The sequence below is a fragment of the Lithobates pipiens genome, unplaced genomic scaffold (genome assembly GCF_037356315.1).
Source record: "Lithobates pipiens isolate NorthernLeopardFrog02 unplaced genomic scaffold, aLitPip1_a1.2 Scaffold_1, whole genome shotgun sequence".
Lineage (NCBI taxonomy): Eukaryota > Metazoa > Chordata > Amphibia > Anura > Ranidae > Lithobates > Lithobates pipiens.
This window is the reverse complement of record NW_027507685.1, coordinates 213,722,854-213,739,151: the sequence shown is the minus strand read 5'-3', so window position 1 is coordinate 213,739,151 and position 16,298 is coordinate 213,722,854. Positions and strand designations below refer to the sequence as shown.

At 44.8% G+C, this 16,298-nt stretch overlaps 1 protein-coding gene across 1 annotated transcript in view; it reads right to left on the bottom strand.

The window, feature by feature from the left end:
- Positions 1-16,298, bottom strand: part of LOC143982918 (cytochrome P450 2C16-like) — an 87,139-nt gene that overhangs the window by 36,194 nt on the left and 34,647 nt on the right. Inside the window, exons 2-3 of the mRNA XM_077482053.1 lie at positions 11,412-11,577; positions 4,749-4,898 (exon numbers count right to left, since the gene is read on the bottom strand). Coding sequence (XP_077338179.1) covers positions 4,749-4,898; positions 11,412-11,577 — 316 coding nt within the window. The remainder of the gene's footprint in view (positions 1-4,748; positions 4,899-11,411; positions 11,578-16,298) is intronic.

Sequence of the window (16,298 nt, the reverse complement as noted above, 5' to 3'; positions counted from 1 at the left end):
GGTAGCAAATAATCTTTTTCGCTGCCTCTTGCAGCATGGGCTTCCTGGGCTGCTCCCACCAGACCTTAGGTAGAACTCCCACCCTCTCACTCTCTCCACCCTCACCCCTTGGAGTCATCTTACTCGCCACTGGGGATGATCTGGTCTTAGGGTAGAAAGTCCGTTAGTCGCTGGAAGAGGTGGTCAGGTTCTCTGTAGCCAAGTACCTCTCAACCAGATCCACAAGTTTATCTGCATTTTCTGGGTCTCCATGGCTTACCCATTTTTGGATGGCAGTAGGAAGAGCTCTCAGGAAACGATCCATAACAACACGTTCTACAATGTTTGGTGCGGTCAAAGTCTCTGGCTGCAGCCACTTCCTGCTCAGGTGAATGAGATCATACATTTGAGACCTGGGAGGTTTTCCAACCTGAAAAGTCCAATTATGCACACGCTGAGCCCGGACGGCCAGGGTGACACCCAGCCATGCCAATATTTCTGTTTTTAGCACCACATAGTCTTTTGCTTGGTCAGGCTCTAGGTCATAATAAGCTTTCTGCGATTCCCCAGTTAACAGAGGGGCGACCAGTCCAGCCCATTGCTCCTTAGGCCACTTTTCCCTTTCAGCAGTCCTTTCAAATGTGGTCAAAAACACCTCCGGATCATCCTCTCCAGTCATTTTTGTCAGTAAACGGCTCACACCAAAGGATGCGGTATTATTGTAACCACTTGCTTCATTGGTCTGCGGACGTTGCTGTATTAATGTCTCTATTTTCTGTTGAAAATTCTGCTCTTGCTTCTGCAACAGGTCTATGAAGCGGGCTTCAGATTGCTGCTGGGCTTGTTGCTGAGCTTCCAGACTCTGCTGCAAAGTTGCATTTGTCTGCTGCTGGGCTGCAAGGCTCCTTTGTAAACCCGCATTTGTTTGCTGCTGATTGGCATTTGCTAGAGCCAGCTGTCTCAGTATCTCCTCCATGCTGGCCTTAAAAAAAAAATAAAAAATAAACTGCCAAAATTCTCCACCAACTGTGAGGGGTTAGCTCGGCAGCGGGTGTGTGTGACCCCCTGGATGGGTTCACAACACAAAATCAGGCACAGCAGACAGCGTTGTAGGTGCAAAAAAACAAAAGATGCGGTTTATTTATGCTACATGCAGTGAAACATATAACAGCCAAACAAAAATAAAACATGAAAATAAATCCTGGTCAGCTTGACCTCTAATTACACACTTAGATTCCCTGTCTAACAACTGAGTGCAGCCTTGTGCTGCACCAGTCCCTGTCTCTGTTGTAGAGGGTCGCCACACAGGCGTTAACTCACTGTACAGAACAGGTATCACACTCCCCAGTCTATACACACAAAACTGGTTCCAGGATGGAGCATCTCCCTAAGCATGCTGGTTTTTTTTGTAGAGGTCTTAATGAGCCCACTTACTTCAGCTGGGCTCATTAACTCTTCCCCTCTAATTGTAAAAGTCTGCATAAAGCCTGAATCTAGGGCACACATATTTCCCATCCTGGATACAACCAGGTGACTTTACCTGCGTGCTGCCACAATATATATATATATATATATATATATATATATATATATATATATATATTATTTATATTTATATTTATGGTAGTGGCCCTATGACCAAGACAGATATGGATAACAAGCGACAAGACTTACATCATAAATATACCTGAAATGTGGCTTGGTGGTCTGGACCATATGCGAAGAAAAGGGGGCATACCCAAGAAAAGTAATGAGTAGTTTTTGTAGAAGGAAGTGCTGATAAGTGCCCTGAAAAAGGGAAGGGTGGTAGGGTATAAGCACACTGGAACCAACAAAGAGCATAGGCGAGTAGGCTGCTTAAATACCCTCCAGGCTCCTCCCATAAATTCAGACCACCATACTGACCTTCTTTTTTATGGTCGGGGCCCTATGACCGAGACAGATATGGATCAAATACACACGCAACATAAATAGACTTGAAGTGTGGCTTGGTGGTCTGGTCGGTGTGCCAAGAAAAGGTGGAAAAATACTCAGATAGGGGATTAACTCTTTATTGATTATTGTGGTTATTGACCCAGCTTGGTGAAGGCTTGTGCCATTTCCACCTGAGGAATGGGATGTATGTGGCAAAGCAAGGGGACTTCCAACTGCCTACATTCTTGATTACATGGTCTGGTACACCATACTGGGATGCAGCTGAAGCTGCTCCAATCTGGAAGGAATCTCCAGAGAACTGACTGGGGTCAAAGCACAAGTTGCTTAGGAGGATCCTGACATGCCTGATAAATTGGCTGCCACTCCGGGGGCTAGTCAGAAAGGGTAGCAACGGGCTACCATCAGATTGACTGGGTAGATGGGACAGTGCTAAGGATTGATTGATGAGTTGGGTTGCATTGGCGAGGTGTGATCTTTAGTGCATCATCAGCAATGACCACGGTGGGACAGGAATAGTCATTGAGTCGGCTCCAAGCTCCTGCCGGAAAAACAGAGTAAGGGTGAAACAGGACAGCTCATCAGCTGCGATATTGCATTCCCTGGAATGTCCACAGAAGATAATAAACTGGTGACGGAGTGACAGCTGCACACACCTGTACAGAAAAGACATGATGGGGAGTGACTAGGATCTACCTTTATTGATGATGTCAACCATGGTCTGATTGTTCGTGGTGAAGCGCATCGTCTGCCCAGTCCAAGTGTGGCCCCAATGGGATACAGCTCGAAGAGTGACAAAGACAGGGTGAAACCAGGGATTAACAGAATTACTGGGGGCCAAGGTTCAGCGAATCAGTGGCAGCCGAAAATGGCTGCAAAGTCTGTGGAGGCTGCAGCATCGGTGACCACTCATGGTGACTTGGCTGACACTGCCAGGGTGAACATTGGAATGCCATTCCAGTTGGTGAGGAACTCATCCTAAATAGCCAAGTCTGCTACTGCTGCATGGTCTAGTTTGAGAGCTTGGTCTGGATCTTGCACTGGCGTTAGAACAGTGTTTCTCAACTCCAGTACTCAAAGCACACCAACAGGTCATGTTTTCAGGATTTCCCTTCAGATGAAAAGCCTGTGGTAATTACTAAGGCAGTGAAAACTGATCAAATCACCTGTGCAAAATAGTGGAAATCCTGAAAACGTGACCTGTTGGTGCGCCTTGAGGACTGGAGTTGAGAAATACTGCATTAGAAAGACTAAAGTTGTGATATAAAGGAGTGTCATTGAGGAATAACCCTCATCACGAAGTTCAGCATCCCTAGTGAGGATTTCAACTGCCTCCTGGTGCACCCTTGTGAAGTTGTGGATGACTGTCCTGGTACAAGCTGGTTTGTCGGGAGGCAGGCTAGCCTGTATAGCACACGTGTCCAGAGTGACACCTAGGAAGGTGATGTGAGTGTGTCGGGCCTTCCACTTTATGCATGGTTATGGGCATACCACCCAACTTTTTGAAATGGAAATGAAGGGCACCTATTAGCAAGAGTTTGTAGGCTTAAGGCACACCCCTTTACATGCCCCCTTAAAGAGACTTGTACAAAAAAAAACTTCTATTCCTTAATACTGGCTTTTGAAATTTACAAATGCAGCAATATTAGAAATTGGATGAAAGGTTTAGCACTGGGAAACACTTTTTAAAGGTTAAATAGAAAATAGTTCATTTTATATACAACTATATAGATCAGACCAAAATGAGGGACAAATGAGGAGGAAAGAGGGACAGAGGGACATTGTTCCAAATCAGGGACAGTGCCTCAAAATGAGGGACAGTTGGGAGGTATGGCTATGGGCACGTTGAGGTTGCCGAACACTTTTCTCAAACTTTCCAGATCTGCCGGGGGTGTGGCTGGTTGTTCATTGAGCAGGAATTAATCGAGGTAGTGGATGATCATCTGACAGAGGGCCTGGTGTGACAGAATCAATGTGAGAGCCCGAGCGAAGACGTTGAACAGTCATAGGCTGATTTTTGACCTGAAGCTGTGCTTGGTGGCGAAGTAACAAGACTCCCTCCCCGTAACATGGTATCACTGCCAGAGGGATGGCTCGACAGGGAGGAGTTTGAACGCATATGAGATGTCTGCTTTGGACAGCCAGGCGCCGGGACCTATCCCAATGATGGCCTGGATGGCCAGGTCAACTGAAGTGTATTTGAGGGAAAATTCCTGTGTTCATGCATGACGAGTGGTAAGGTGACGAGGCCAGTGTGAACCCCGCTTTGAAGTCGTGCACCAGAAATATGGCCAGTGATAGGGTGGGGTGTGTAGAGAGGTAGAACCCCAACTACCTGACATCTATCCAGCCTAGTCTTTTTTTTTACATCTTATTTCAGTAGACAGGTGGCCCTTGGGTGAACTTTATGGGGCGCGTAAACTCAGTTAAGAAAAGACCCATGAACTACACACCCTACCTGCCTGGGTCAACCGGAAACCTGTAGTGAAGGTGACTTAAGTGTAACATGTATACTCCTTTTACCTGAAATGAACTGGCCCACCCCTGTCATGCGACTGACCCTGGTGAAAATGAGAACTGTACATTTTTCCCCTCCTGTGTATATATATATATATATATATAAAATATATCCGGATCAGACTCTCTACCTGACCAAACTCATCTCTTTTATTTGCATGCATGGGGCTACACTTGCTTTGGAGTCATAAAGCAAAGATAACTCTAAACACATTTGTTTAAAAAAAAAAAAAAAAAAAGCACTGTATTAACGTTTAGCGTGTTTTCTTTCTTTGGCCGTACAACTTTTTTAAAACTGGACCACTATGTGTTTGACTTACAGTTGGTTTTCCTAAATTCTTCTGTCAGGAAATAGGCCTCTTCCTTGATTCTCTCTTCGATGCTCTTTTTACCCATTCCAAAATTTCTGAGGGTCATCAGAGCAAATCGCCGTAGTTGTTTCCATCGTTCTCCATTACTGGCGACCACTCCTGAAAATGATGCATGGGAACAATGAGACATAATTGTTTACAACTGCTTACATGTTTCCTTTTGACTGGCATCCTACTCCATAATTTGGAAACCACATACTACTTTACCAAGAAGATTTTTCAAGATTTTCAGCAAGTTCTTATAATTTGTCTGTAAGGCTATGGCTAAATTACCCTTTTTTCACTGAGCAGGCATGCCGAACCAAACAGAGAGCAGAAGGCAAGGGCCTAAATAAAGCTAACATGGCTACAGCTACATACAGCTAAACTCTAGGCAAACAACCAATATACAGATGACATAAATACTGGACCCAGTGGCGACTGGCGTTAAAAAAATGGGGGGGCAAACAGTGCACCCACAGCCACCCCCCAGTCGGGTGGGTCACCAGCACCCCCCCCCCCCCCCCCCCGTCCGGTCAACCAGGTCAACTGCACAACTGATCGGATGGAGCCCGGCACTTACACCATCTATGTCGTGGGCAGCGCTTCCCAAGTGGCAGCTTCCCTTGGGTCTCCTTCTCAGCATCATGGTGGCTTTTGCCATGCGACTCCTCCCTCCTCATCCTAGGCCAATTGGAATGTTCCTCCTTTCAGTCAGTCAGGAAACTGGTCTCAGACCCGCTTCCTAAATGGCCGGTAGGAGAATCAGGAAGACAATAGCGAATATTCATTCACTATTGTCACAAAACTGGGTGCAATGCCCACCCTTTTTTGAAGCCTATTAGAGCCTCCGGCTCTAATCATGTGCTTCAGAAATAATAAACCCTGATTGGAATGCATGCACCCAGTGCCCCGCATGTAGGTTAGGCACATGGATGGGGATGGGGGGGGTGGGTGCCATGTGCCCTGCATTATGGGTTGCCACTGCCCGTATCTGTATATGGGAGCTCTTTTTTTTCCCATCCAGTCTTAGATTTGCACTGCTCTACCACACAGCATAGTCCTGCCTGGCAGGGGAAGGGACATGATCTTTTACTGTGACTGCAGTTTCACTTTGACATAGAGGTCTCCTCCCCACCTCTCCCTGTGAATACTTAAATCCCACAATTCCCAAACATAGTGAAGTCTGTGGAAGCTGATTTTTTCAAGACCAATTAGTATCAAAAGGGCATGTATAGCTGGGCACTAACATGGGAACATATACTGTTCAGCAGGGATAGGGTATTTTAATGTGGCTTGAAGGGCAACATTAAAAATACACAAATCCTTTAAATAACATGCTTTGGGGGATGCCTTAAAGACTAACTCCAGGAATACTATGACTTTAGCTGGTCCAAGTAAACTACATTGTATTTTCTTCACTAATTGAGCAAAATCAAGTTGGGCTGTTGCTCAGCCATTCACAGGAAGCAATATGTTTTTGTGAATGAATACAAGGCTTCCTCTGATTGGCTGAGATGGAGAGGTGGGGGGGGGGGGGGGGGTGACATTTTGATCTCCACCTCAGCCAATCAATAGAAGCCTTGTATTCATTAAACATGTGCACACTGAAATATTTTGTTTCGGAATTTCGTTTTTGTTCGAAAAATACATTTATTTAGTTACTCCTGAAATCCGGTTTTATTTATTTTGTTTAGTTAAAAATGCATTTGTCCGAAAATCCGAAATAATTAAGGTTGAATCTGTCATTGAAGGCTTATGGAGTCTGTGGAATGTTCTAAGAAGATTCGACGGAGCAGCTAAACTGTATGACGCTGCAATCGTACACTTCCAGTCAAATGTTCCGCCTACAAGCGATAGTAGAGTTCTAATGTTGTATGACACTAGTAATAATTATACTTATTAAATATTATCACTAGTCAGCCAACATTAGAATTCTTCTATAGCCTATGGGCAGAGCATTTGACCATAAATGTCAGAAAAAACGATCAAAAACAGCGCATCAAAGGGACTAGTAGATTGATGTGAAAAAGACTTTAAAATGTCATTTATTAAATGTAAAAAATAAACACAGACATCTGATCCCTGCAGGATCTCAAACACATAAAAAACACCAATCATAAAACGGACAGATGTTTGGTAATGAAAAGCTCCTCAGATCTCTCAATTATAACTTTGGAAAGGTCAAAACCAAAGACCAATGTGCACAGCTTTCGAATGCCTAATGAATGCAATCAATCATCTGAAAGAACCCAAAAAGTCAGTGTAAACGAATGGAACAACGTTCCTAGGGACACTCACTTCATAGGTGTTCAATGGGCTGCAGAGCTGATGAGTCCAGTCTGATGACCGAGGGGGAGGTGTTTATTTCAGCTCCATCTGAAGCGTTCGGCTTGGAGGCAGAGGTGTAATGCTGCACGCTAGGTGGTAAAGATCAAGCTTAGTCACCAGATGATATCAGCTGTACACATAGGCAGCTTGGAGAACGCTGCACTGCCTGCAGTGCCGCTTGTCCGAGCGGCTGTGGATCACATGAGAGGCTTGTCACGTGGAAGGCTGTGAAGGGGAAGGTTGCTATGCCGACTCTCCTGCTTACATGTTTCGCGCTCCTGGGCTTTGACAAAGCGCAGGAGCGCGAAACATGTAAGCAGGAGAGTCGGCATAGCAACCTTCCCCTTCACAGCCTTCCACGTGACAAGCCTCTCATGTGATCCACAGCCGCTCGGACAAGCGGCACTGCAGGCAGTGCAGCGTTCTCCAAGCTGCCTATGTGTACAGCTGATATCATCTGGTGACTAAGCTTGATCTTTACCACCTAGCGTGCAGCATTACACCTCTGCCTCCAAGCCGAACGCTTCAGATGGAGCTGAAATAAACACCTCCCCCTCGGTCATCAGACTGGACTCATCAGCTCTGCAGCCCATTGAACACCTATGAAGTGAGTGTCCCTAGGAACGTTGTTCCATTCGTTTACACTGACTTTTTGGGTTCTTTCAGATGATTGATTGCATTCATTAGGCATTCGAAAGCTGTGCACATTGGTCTTTGGTTTTGACCTTTCCAAAGTTATAATTGAGAGATCTGAGGAGCTTTTCATTACCAAACATCTGTCCGTTTTATGATTGGTGTTTTTTATGTGTTTGAGATCCTGCAGGGATCAGATGTCTGTGTTTATTTTTTACATTTAATAAATGACATTTTAAAGTCTTTTTCACATCAATCTACTAGTCCCTTTGATGCGCTGTTTTTGATCGTTTTTTCTGCTGCATCCATTTTTTGCCAAGTCCATAATGGGTTAACAGCCGCACATTGAGACCATCTACAGGACATTTATTTAAATAAACAAACATCCCACGAGATAGTCAAATGCTCTTAAAGAGACCATTCATTTGTGCGCCAACTTTATCTTGTTTTGTTTGACCATAAATGTCAGCCTACCACGACTGCTTCGTTGAATCTTCATGTCAAATCTTTTCTATGTCAAATAACCTTGGACTAATAAAGTTAGGTTAGGCACATTCAACCTTTTTTGCTATTGTCTCTATAATGTCGAAACTTTTCTCTTTAGAATAATCTTGAATTAATAGAGCTAAGGTTAGGCACATTCGACCACAGGTTCGATGGACACAGATCGCTATTGTCAGCGTCATGTCGAATCTCCTATCTATATCGAACTGTTGTTGTAACGAAAACGAGCATTTATAAAGCATTTGTTTATGTTGGATCTTCCGGTTTTCAGATTCTGCACATTCGTTATCATTTGTTAAAACTATAACGAAAATACCAGAAATTTGGACGAAAATGCATTTGGACAAAAAAGAATGCACATGTCTAGTATTCATTCATGAAAGACAAAGCTTCCTGTTAATTGGCTAAGCAATGCTCAGCCCAACTCGATTTTGTCCTGGGAATGGGATGGGAAGTCACCATACCACTGCTGAAACAAGGATCTGTATACTGTATGTAGCTGATACAAAGTATACAGCACTGCCAGCTGCTGTATGTCTTAGTTTGGACCAGCTTGATACAACCAAACAATGAAAAAGTTGCAGAATTCCTGGAGTTGGGCTTTAACCACTTCCCGCCTGGCCTATAGCAGAATGACGGCTGTGACGGCGGTGGTTCAGTTATCCTGACTGGGCATCATATGACATCCAGCAGGATAACTGCTGCCGCACACCCATGGGGGCACGCATCGCGGCGATCGGGGGTTCGGTGTGTCAGTCTGACACACCGCTACACCGATCTCGGTAAAGAGCCTATGATGGAGTTTCTTTACCACATGATCAGCTGTGTCCAATCACGGCTGATCACGATGTAAACAGGAAGAGCCGCTTTTCCTCACTCGCGTCTGACAGATGAGAGTAGAGGAGAGCCTATCGGCTGCTCTCCTGGCAGGGGGAGTCTGCGCAGCCCCCTTTGGATGCTTGCCCGGGAGCACTAGGATGCCGCAAGGACCACTAGTGATGGCCACCGCACTGGACCAACAGGTATGCCACCCTAGACCACCAGGGATATGCCAATCAGTGCCCAGGCAGCTGCCAATCAGTGGCAATTAAAAATGCCTACCAGTGCCAGTGCCACCAGTGATCAGTGCAGTCTATCAGTGCCAGCCATCAGTGCCCATCAGTGCCACCTTTCAGTGCCCTTTAGTGCCGCCTATCAGTGCCCAGCAGTGCCATCTATCAATGCCACCCATAAGTACTCATCAGTGAAGCCTATCAGTGGCCATCAGTGCCCAACAGTGCCACCTATGAGTGCCCATCAGTGCTGCCTATCAATGCCCATCAGTGCTGCATATCAGTGTCACCCACCAGTGCCACCTATCAGTGCCCATCAATGCCACCTCATCAGTGCCATCTCATTGGTGCTGCCTTATCAGTGCCAATCAGCGCAGCTTATCAATGCCCACCAGTGAATCAGTCTTTTTTTATTCATTTAGGAAAAAATAAAAACTGCAGAGGTGATAAAATACCACCAAAAGAAATCTTTATTTGTGGGAACAAAATGATAAAAATTTAGTTTGGGAACATGCACCCTAACTCCTGACCCGTACCAGGCTACATACCTTCAAGAACATTGGTAAAATGCAACAGCTTCCTCCAGCTTCATCCCCACATGCCTGGCCTGGTCGAACATGTAGTCTATGGGCGGGACTCATCATAAACAAGGAACCCCCTTGAAAATAAATGGAATCCCAGATATTCTCCCTTTTTAAATATACCCAATGAGCATACCATTGCCTGGGACTTATTTTACATGGGTGACAACACTGATCCAATGTAGTAAAATGACTGATATGTTGTAGACCTGTTAAGAGCTTCCTTGCCATGCAGACAGAAGGGGAGAGCACCAGGAATTTTGACTGTCTCCATCACCCCAGGAAATGGCCCCTGGAATTAGTGCAGGGTGCCTTTTCCCATCCCTCCTCCCTGCTTCGAGGACCAGAAGAGAGAGCTGTGGACCCTGTGATGACATCATAAGAGCTATGTAGAGGATTTGCAGCATCCTTAGACAAGGTTAGTAAAAACAAAATCAAAGGGGCATTAAAAGGGGCAGGGGGGGCCCAAAAAATGACCATAGATGAACTTTAGGCAAGAAGGAGTATCCTTAATAAACTATAACTACGTTATTCAACAGTAATGCCATGTACACACGACCAGTTTTCCCGTCCGAATAAACTTTGAAGGTTTTTCAGACGGAGTTCTGACTTGCGCACACACGATCACACCAAAGTCCAATCGTTAAGAATGCAATGATGTACAACACATACGACTGGGCTAGAAAAAGGAAGTTCAATAGCCAGTAGACAATTGCCTCCATCTTGTACTTGCTTCAGAGCATGCATTGTTTTTGGTCCGTCGGAACAGCATACAGACAATTCCTGATAGGAATTGGTTCCGTTGGAAATATTTAAAACATGTTCTATTTCTAGGTCTGTCAGAATTTTCGTGAAAAAAAAAGTCAGATGAGGCATACACACGATCAGAATATACGATGAAAAGCTTCCGTGTGACTTTTTCTGTCAGACATTCCGCTCGTGTGTATGCGGCATAAGTGGCTTCAAACATGCTTGAGACAAACATAGAACTAAAATCAGAAAGTAAAATACATTACAAAAAACAGGGCAGACTTGATAGACCATTTAGTCTTTTTTCCACCATCACTCTTCTATACCATTTACATCCTGAGACTAGAGAGAGGGAACAAGAGGGCTGCATGTGGTATGTTGAAATGGATTCCCTAGCCTTTGAGCTGCAAGTAGGCAGGCTTGAGAAAGAGACGTTACTGCCTCAAAATGCGTAACCATGCCACCTCCACACCCCCCGGCATCTAACGTTATCGGCCAAGTTCCCAAGCTGTCAGATTGGCTCCTGCACTTGTATACTTTCTGACACTGTTGGTCCTGCTTCCATCTACACCAGACCACCACTACATTGCCCAGGTTGCATGAATGTTGGCTTTTTGGAGATATCATATCCACTTTTTAACCTACTACATGTGATTGGTAATATGCTCTTTAATAATAAATGATCTTATTTGCTGCACTTAGATGCACCCTCTTGTTTCTCATTACCTATCTAAAAATGGCACTGTGAAAAGGACCGTTACATAATTTAAGCTGGTTCTTACCATGTCCTCCTGAACTTATCCTGTCCAGTAGAGGCATGTGTCCCCGAGCACCAAAATCATCTGCGTTATCGATGAGGGCCTCCTTCACAGCATCATAGCTGCAGAGCACTACAACTGTCTCCATGCCCATTTGAATGGTATATACTGGACCATACGTCTCACTCAGCTGCAGGACAAACAAGATCGTAAGTGCAAATTTTTTGTTTTTTCAATTTTAGGGCATGTTAGTGTTCTAAAATTTTAAAAGGTGCTTCCCAGTGCAACATATTCCGTATAATACCTCAATTACACAACAGAGCCACACTGGCGGCCTTTATTACTTTGAAAACTCACAACTGTGCCTGTATTTGACAGCTTTTTTCCAGAGACAGTCCCAGATTTTTAAGAATTTTTCTTTGTCTAGAAATGTAAACATGATTTTTTGCTACTGACGTTTTTGGTAAAAATGTTTTACTTCAGGTCCACTGGTTGTGTTTACAATTGTCATTACAATAGATACCTACCCCACTCCCCAATACTTACCTTTTTAGTGTAGCGGTCTCTCCGACTTCCAAGGGCCTGATGGTGACCCCCAGAAGCAGGGAGAACTGACATTCCTCCTCAAGGTTAAATTTATTAGGCATAGTGGGTGAAGTGCAAGGAGGAAAGATTGGGTGCCAGTCACTTTTGTAAAAATGAACAAAGAGAGTTTTATTTCTCTTAACAGGAATGGTGGGGAGAGAGGGTTTAGGGAACAGGACACCCTTAGGCAAGTGCAATAGCAATTAAGGCAAACTCCACAGACAAAAATAGAACTAGGCAGACAGCAATACAGAAAGAGGGCCTTTAAGCTTCTTGCAGCGATCTGTACCTTGTAGCAACTGCTGTCTCCTATAACAACAACTTCTCACACAATATCCTACTGTAGATCTTCCAGTTTAACTCACAGTAACCCACTGTAGATCTTCCAGCTTAACTCAAAATATCCCATTGTAGATCCTTAAGCTCAGTGTGCCGTCTCTCTCACTAGAATTCTGGGACTCTCAGCCACCCACTGGAGTCCCTGAGCTCTACCCACTGCTAACAGCTGTATTTTATCTTCAAGCTTTACTTCCAGCTACCCACCGTACTCCTTCAAGCTTTACCCACAGATACCCGCTACTTTCCCAGATGAGTCTCTACTGAAGCTTTCCCACTTACTTCACTGTCCCTGGCTGGTGAAGCGTCTGCTCTGGTACTCCCTCAGAGCTTCATCCTTTCCAAACTTGCCTCCGGTAACCTCTGGAGTGGTCATCCCTTTGTGGCAACTGCTTCTACTTTACCTTCGGCAATGGTCAGGCTCCCCTCGGGCTGAGCCTCGAACACACGTGGCTCGGCCCCAAGCTTCGGGCTTAACCTTGGCTGCTCCTCTTTTGTGGAACCCTGAACTGCTGGATAGGCCTTAAGTGCACCTAACAGCCAGCATGCCTCCTGGATAGGCCTCTGGCTTCAGGCATAGAAACCAGGAGCTTCTCAACACACACCCACCCAGGGCGAAGCCTTGGGCGGGAAGAACTCCAATCACCTGACTACTAAATAGCCTATCCCAGCATACACAGAGGTCAAAGAAATTCCCGCTGATTGGCTGAGACAACCTAGTTACCCATTACCTGAATTTTTGGTAATCCATCATTCTAATGCCAAAAGCAACAGTGCCAACTATTGACAGAAGAAAGAGACTACCCCAAACTCAGAAATCAGTAAATCAACCCACCAATTAGCCAGGCTAGTTATCACCTAGCACAACTATATTTATTAGTAGCCCTGTTTAAGACCAGGACATTAGGTTCCCCCAAACTTTCTTTACCTGTTTCCATATTTTCCCTTCATTCTCTTAGCCACATCCAAAGGTGTATTCTGCCTAAAGAAAGAGACTCTAATTGACTACCGAGGCAGAGAAAACCAATCAGAGCCTTTGCCGCACACCTTTTCCGATCCTTTGCAAGCAGAACTAAAGTACATTTTTTAATTGTGTATAGATGTGGATCCTATGCGCTACCACTACTGCTCATGAAAAAAATGTGAATACAGCCACTAAAAAAAATCTGTAAAAAGAATAAAGATAAAATCAAAGTGCAATCGAGCAGCTGCTCACATTGATCAAATGTGCCCCCACATTATATAAGTGATAAAAATATAAACAATGCGACACTTGCTCTATTTATCTATAGATGACAGTGTCCAATAAATAGTGATATGCCCCTAAATCTATATATAGGCTAAACCATATAATACAATCATACATATAAATAAGTGCAATTCAGTGCTTATACACAAAAGTGCTCACCATACCTACATACAATAGTGCTAAATTCAACAAATCATAAGCCTTCTAATTCATGCAATACTGTGAATAAATAAGACCCCATTTATTGTTTAAATTATTTTTATACACTTTACAGTAAAAGCCAAGACATCCTTCATAAACTAAACAAAAGTAGAAAAAAACAAACCTTTTTCATATTTTGTTATAGTTTTGCAAACAGGTAATTTTTCTCCTTCACTGATGGGCATTGATAAAGTTGGCACTGATGGGCACTGATAGGCTGCACTAATGGGCACTAATGAGGCGGTACTGTTGGGCACTGATGAGGTGGCACTGATGGGCACTGATAGGCTGCACTGATGGGCACTAATGAGGCAGCACTGATGGGTACTGATGAGGCGGCACTGGTGGGCACTGATCAGGAAGCACTGATAAGGCTGCACGGATGGGTGGCACTGATGGGCACTGATAGGCAGCACGGAGAGGTGGCACTGATGGGTGGCACTGTTGGGAACTGATAGGCAGCACTGATGGGCACTGATAGGCACCACTGATGGACACTAATCAGGAGGCACTGATGGGCACTGATTGGCAGCACTGATGGGCACTGATAGGTGGCACTGGTGGGCACTGATTAGCAACACTGGAGGGCACTGATCAGCAGCACTGGTGGGCACTTAGGGGACCGATGTCCCTCTAACAGAAGTTGGTTAACGTTTTCTTCTTTTCTATACTCGGCTGACAGCTGATCATGTGGCAAAGGGCCCACTGTGACTGCCCCTTTACCCTGCTCTGCGATCAGCCAAGTCCCAAGGATTCGGTGATCACAGAGTGTGCCCTCCCAGCAATTTAAACCCATGCTGTAGCTGTCTTTCAGCTATAACGCAGGTGTCAAGTAGTTAAGAAGAAAAGATAGGGGGGAAAATTCTCAACTCCCTTAATAATTCTTCCCTTTCCTTCCCACGCCATATTCCCTGCCACTCCCCCCTTTATCCCTCCCTAATTTTTACCCCTTTAGGCCCATTATGGGCATTCTATATCAGTGAATATACCCACTATCCTAAATTACTACAGGTTTATATCTTGTGTGTTTAAAAGTTCTTTCACCGATTGGCCCATTAAAAAGTGACCTCTCACCAAAAAATACACTGTTTTCATACAGGCCTATTTTTGCCTAGTAGATGATCCCACTACTGTCACTACGCCACAGTTTGCACTATTCTCCGTAAAAACTGTAGCGATTAGGGATGAGCTTCGTGTTCGAGTCAAACATACGTTCGACTCGAACATCGGCTGTTCGCCCGTTCGGCGAATTCCGAACGTTATGGGCCGTTCACACCAAATTCGTGTGGCGCTTACGGCCCACAATGCACTGCGATGGCACAGTGCATTGCTGGCTCATGATTGGCCAAGCATGCACTGTGACCCCGCATGCTTGGCCAATCACAGCGCCAACAGCGAGGAGAGCCATGATTGGCCACAGGCAGGATGCCTGTGGCCAATCATAGCTCAGGCTGTGTAGTACACGCCCCACACTATATAAGGCCGCCAGCGCGGCGGCCTTGTGTAGTGTGTTGGCATCTGTAGCAGTTAATGGGTGTTCTGTGTACCTTCAACACAGTATACACCGATCGTTATCGGCCGATTTTTTGTTCTTGCTCTTCTGTAGTGGTTGTTGTCTGCGTGCCCTGACTGCAGTATACACCGCTATATTCACCTATATATCTAGCGATATATCTATCTTTTATAATAGAGCTGTCAGTCAGTGTTAGGAGATTGTGCGTGCTGTCTGCGTGCTCTGAACGCAGTATACACCGCTATATCCACCTATCTAGCTAAATATCTTGCTCGTTTTAAATAGAGCTCTCAGTCAGTGTTAGGAGATTGTGCATGCTGTCTGCGTGCTCTGAACGCAGTATACACCGCTATATCCACCTATCTAGCTAAATATCTTGCTAGTTTTAAATAGAGCTCTCAGTGAGTGTTAGGAGATTGTGCATGCTGTCTGCGTGCTCTGAATGCAGTATACACCGCTATATCCACCTATATAGCAAAATATCTTGCTCGTTTTAAATAGAGCTCTCGGTCAGTGTTAGGAGATTGTGCGTGCTGTCTGCGTGCTCTGAAAAAGACGGACGGCAAAACAAATTATACAGGGGTGATAACCCTTCCCTATGTTTTCCAAAAAGCTTAAAAATAGTTTTTTTGACTGGAGCTACACTTTAAAAATGTACCAGTTGAAAATTAGAAACCGATTCAACTTAACACAACAAACCTACACAGTCCCTGTCTTGTTTGCACCGCCTGTATACTGCTGTTCTGAGTATATAGGGCCTGGGGGCCACACGTATTTCCTTTTTTTAATATGGGTACGGGGTTCCCTTTAATATGCGTACAAGACCCAAAGGGGCTGGTAATGGGCAGGGAGGGCTACCCATGCCATTTTTCCCAATGATTTTCAACCATATTGCAGGAACCAGATATAACATTAAAACCGCAAGCAGCTTTAAATGACGTTATTTCCGTTAAATGTCATTTTGTGCAGGGACTGTTCTAAACACCGGAAACACGTGGCACTTCACAGGCATACTACAGACACCCCC